General features: G+C 38.4%; 1 protein-coding gene across 2 annotated transcripts in view; it reads right to left on the bottom strand.

Annotated features, from left to right (window-relative positions):
* Positions 1 to 2300: 2300 nt before the first annotated feature.
* LOC143273444 (prolactin-8A9-like) overlaps positions 2301 to 3619 on the bottom strand; it is a 24852-nt gene continuing 23533 nt past the window's right edge. For both annotated transcript variants that reach the window (XM_076573094.1, XM_076573093.1), the window contains exons 5-6: positions 3597 to 3619; positions 2301 to 2644 (exon numbers count right to left, since the gene is read on the bottom strand). The exon at positions 3597 to 3619 is cut by the window's right edge and continues 157 nt beyond it. In XM_076573094.1, coding sequence (XP_076429209.1) covers positions 2456 to 2644; positions 3597 to 3619 — 212 coding nt within the window. In that variant the 3' untranslated portion in view covers positions 2301 to 2455. The remainder of the gene's footprint in view (positions 2645 to 3596) is intronic.

Genomic DNA, 3619 nt, shown 5'->3' with positions numbered 1-3619 from the left:
TGCTATAATCCACAGCCCCAGAGGGGCTAGGTAACAATGAGGGCCCGAAGAGGAATACATGAACTTCTCACATTAAAGGTCTGCTGGCATCTTGCTCCTTTGGGGGATAGCTGGCTTTTCTCCTGAGTCTGCCCTTCTTTCTCCCTGTATTCAGTTTGGCTTTCCTGCCTAGCTATATTCTGCCCTGTCATTGGCCAAAGCAGCTTTATTAATCAACCAATAAAAGCAACACATATTCACAGCTTACAAAAGGACATCACTCATCATGTTGAAGAGAGGGAACAACGATTATATGAGCCAGGGGGTCAAGGTCATCACAAGAAAACCCACAGATACAACTAGCCTGGGCCCATAGAAGCTCACAAACACTGGACTGACAGCTAGGGGGCCTGCATGGGGTTGACCAGGGTCCTCTACATATGTGTGTCAGTTGTATAGCTTTGTCTACTTATGGGACTCCTAGCAATGAGAGTAGGGCCTGTCCTTGACACTTAGGTTGGTTTTGGGAACCTATTCCTCATACTGGGTTGCCTTACACAGACTTAATTCAAGAGGAGGAGCTTAGTCCTGCCTCAATTTGATATGCCATGCTTTGTTGACACCCATGGGAAGTTTGCTACTTTCTGAACAGTAACAGAGGAGGAGTGGATGGGGCAGGGTAGAGGGGAGGTGGTCAATGGGAATGGGAAGAATGGAGGGAGGGGAAACAGCAGGTGAGTTGTAAAATAAAGGAATAATTTTTATTTATAAAAAATTTAAAAAGATAGACAAGAAATAAACAGATTATATAGAAAAAAAACAAAAGGTGTTTGTGGCTCAGGAAAGAACAAAGGAAAGACTACAAGAAAAAAAGATGATCAAAGACAGATAGTGAAGGAGAAGATACTGTTAGAATAATAAAAACTAAATCTATAATTGAGCATATTCAAAATCAATATCAGATCTTTACCAAATCCAGAAGTATCAGAATAACCTCCTGTATCTTCTCAGATTATAGTACAATAAAATAAGAAATTAATATCAATAAAACTGCCTAATCTATACAAATACATGGAGACTGAAGGATTTACTGTTTAGCATGTCACAGAAGAAATCAGAGAGGAAAAATTAAAAGTTCCTAGAGTAAAAAAATATCAAAGTTGGTGCAGAGACGACTGACCAAACTACTGGAAATGCATGAACTGTGGACCAATGGCTGAGGAGCCCCCTTGGTGTTGGACTAGGCCCTCTAGATAAGTGCGACAGTTGATTGAATTGTTTAAGGGCCCTCCAGACAGTGGGACCAGGACCTGTTCCTAGTGCATGAGCTGACTTTTTGGAGCCTGGTGCCTATAGTGAGACACTTTGGGAAACCTTGGTGCAGGGAGGAGGGGCTTGGACTTGCTTCAACTGAATGTACCAGGCTCTGCTGATTCCCCTTGCCTTGGAGGGAGTGTGAGGGGGGTTTGGACTGAGGGAAGGACTGGGGATGGGAGGAGGGAGGATGGGGGAATCTGTGGTTGATATGTAAAATGAATGGAAAATCTCTAGATAAAAAAAGGAAAAAAATCAAAGCCCTCCTTGTTGTAACATTTAAGGTATAGTTGAAACAGAGTAACAAATGGTGGTTGACAATAGAAAGTGGGAGGAAAGATGACTGATTACTTCATCAGAGTTCCATAGCAGGTATCTCTGGGGTATTTACATCTTAAAGTGACTATGGTTTTAATACACAAATTATACAAAGAGAGTATCCAGTTCAATTAAAATGATCATAAAGAATGACTTGTTCGACACAGAGAAATAGAAATATGCAGAACATATCTATGACCATGTAATGGAGAAGCAGACATATAGCGGGGTTTACAACACAGTGAAGAGATCTTGAACAACTTGCATTCCCATTCTAAAGCAGTTTTTAATATTTAAAAATTGATTGTTTGGAAATTTCACACATTACTTTGGTGTATCTCCATCATATCCACTCCTTGATCCCCTTCCTTCCAAATCCTGTTTAGACTGTGGAGTCCCACAAATACTGTATTGTCTTAGTTATGTATTCACTGTGAACATTATTTCCTAAGGGCGGTGTTGATTTCATGAAGCACTATAATATTTGCTTTTCTTGTTATGACACACAGATTAGTTAATTGAGAGTTTTACACTTAGATTATAATAACTTGACTTCCATTACTCTCCAGTGAAGTAAATTGGGGATTTATTTTTTTGCAAAATTAACATCTATTATTTGTGATGAATTTGATGGGGGCAACATGACTTTAATTATATATATTTTATACAATGAACAAAAAACAAATAGGTTTTTAGATTTGAACATCTTTAATGAGAACATTTTTATTTTTTACAAAGTGGCCCATTATACCCGCACATGCATTCACAATGTATAAAATTAAAAGATTTTTCTCAGCAATAGACTGTCATGAACCATCTTCAAAGCTGACAGAGTGATGAGCTCTTAGCAATCTTTCCCAGTTATTCGACACTTCAATGTTTTGAGATGATTTTCAGTGTGGAATATATTATTGCGTAGGCAGAAGCAAAGGTTAAACATCGCCAAAAATTTATCATCATTGTTATTTGATTTTATGAATGGAAGATGTTCCCAGGTGGGGAATTTTTCCTTGTTCTTTGCTGTAGGATAGGCCTAAAAATCAAAATGATACTCAGTTACTTGTTGATTACATTAGTAATATTCCTTTCTCATTGTTTCTTATGTATTCAATCACAGAAATGCATTCAGAAATTTTGTTTCCATCAAAGGTGTGGATTTTCATTTATGCAGGTCAGGAGACCTTCAGTAGTTAGTCTATTAAAAACTATGAGCAAGACTCATGTGCTCTGCCCTAATATGTAATTGATTGCAGATGAAGTCTTCTCCTTTAGAAGCAAACAGAGCAAAAGTAGGAAGTTTGTATTTGACTTTGAGACAGAGAAGGTGGTGCTGTCAGTTTCTCACTTAGGAAACTGTTACATGTACTCTACATTTCATAGAAGCTGGTATGAACCACTATTCTTTCATACATTTCAATTAAATCTCTTCTCCAAGCAGTTTGTGTAAGAAAACTTAACATGTGATGGGGATCAGATAGTGACTTAATATGCAGAGCCAAGGGATGACTGTGAAAGAGCTGAGATCTTTCACGCCACCTAGGAAAGGTGTCCTCTATGTGTACATGAGGAAGTGATGTGTTTCATTCTGATCCCTGGAGCAGGAGGTGAGAAGAACCATCTTAGGGAATGGTGGACCTGCCAGCAACCTCTTAGGGTAGTGGTTCTCAACCTTCCTAATGCTGAGACCCTTTAATGCAGTTTAAGTCATGGTGATCCACAACCATAAAATTATTTTGTTGCTAATTCAAACTGTAATTTTGCTACTGTTATGAATCATAATGCAACGATCTGTATTTTCCAATGGTCGTAAGCGACACCTGTGAAAATGTCATTGGACCCCCAAAGGGTTCACGATCTATATGTCGAGAACCACTGTCTTAGGAGAAGATGATCTACAAAATGAGGAGTATTTCAGAATACTTTTTAAAAAAATCACACAACCCATCTCTTTTATGAATTAAAACAATTAATAGGAAATTGCTTACCTTGGTGAGTATCCACCTAAGGT

This window comes from Peromyscus maniculatus, chromosome 5 (assembly GCF_049852395.1).
Source record: "Peromyscus maniculatus bairdii isolate BWxNUB_F1_BW_parent chromosome 5, HU_Pman_BW_mat_3.1, whole genome shotgun sequence".
NCBI classification, from domain to species: domain Eukaryota; kingdom Metazoa; phylum Chordata; class Mammalia; order Rodentia; family Cricetidae; genus Peromyscus; species Peromyscus maniculatus.
The sequence above is the reverse complement of the archived record's forward strand: the minus strand, read 5'-3'. Positions and strand labels throughout refer to the sequence as shown.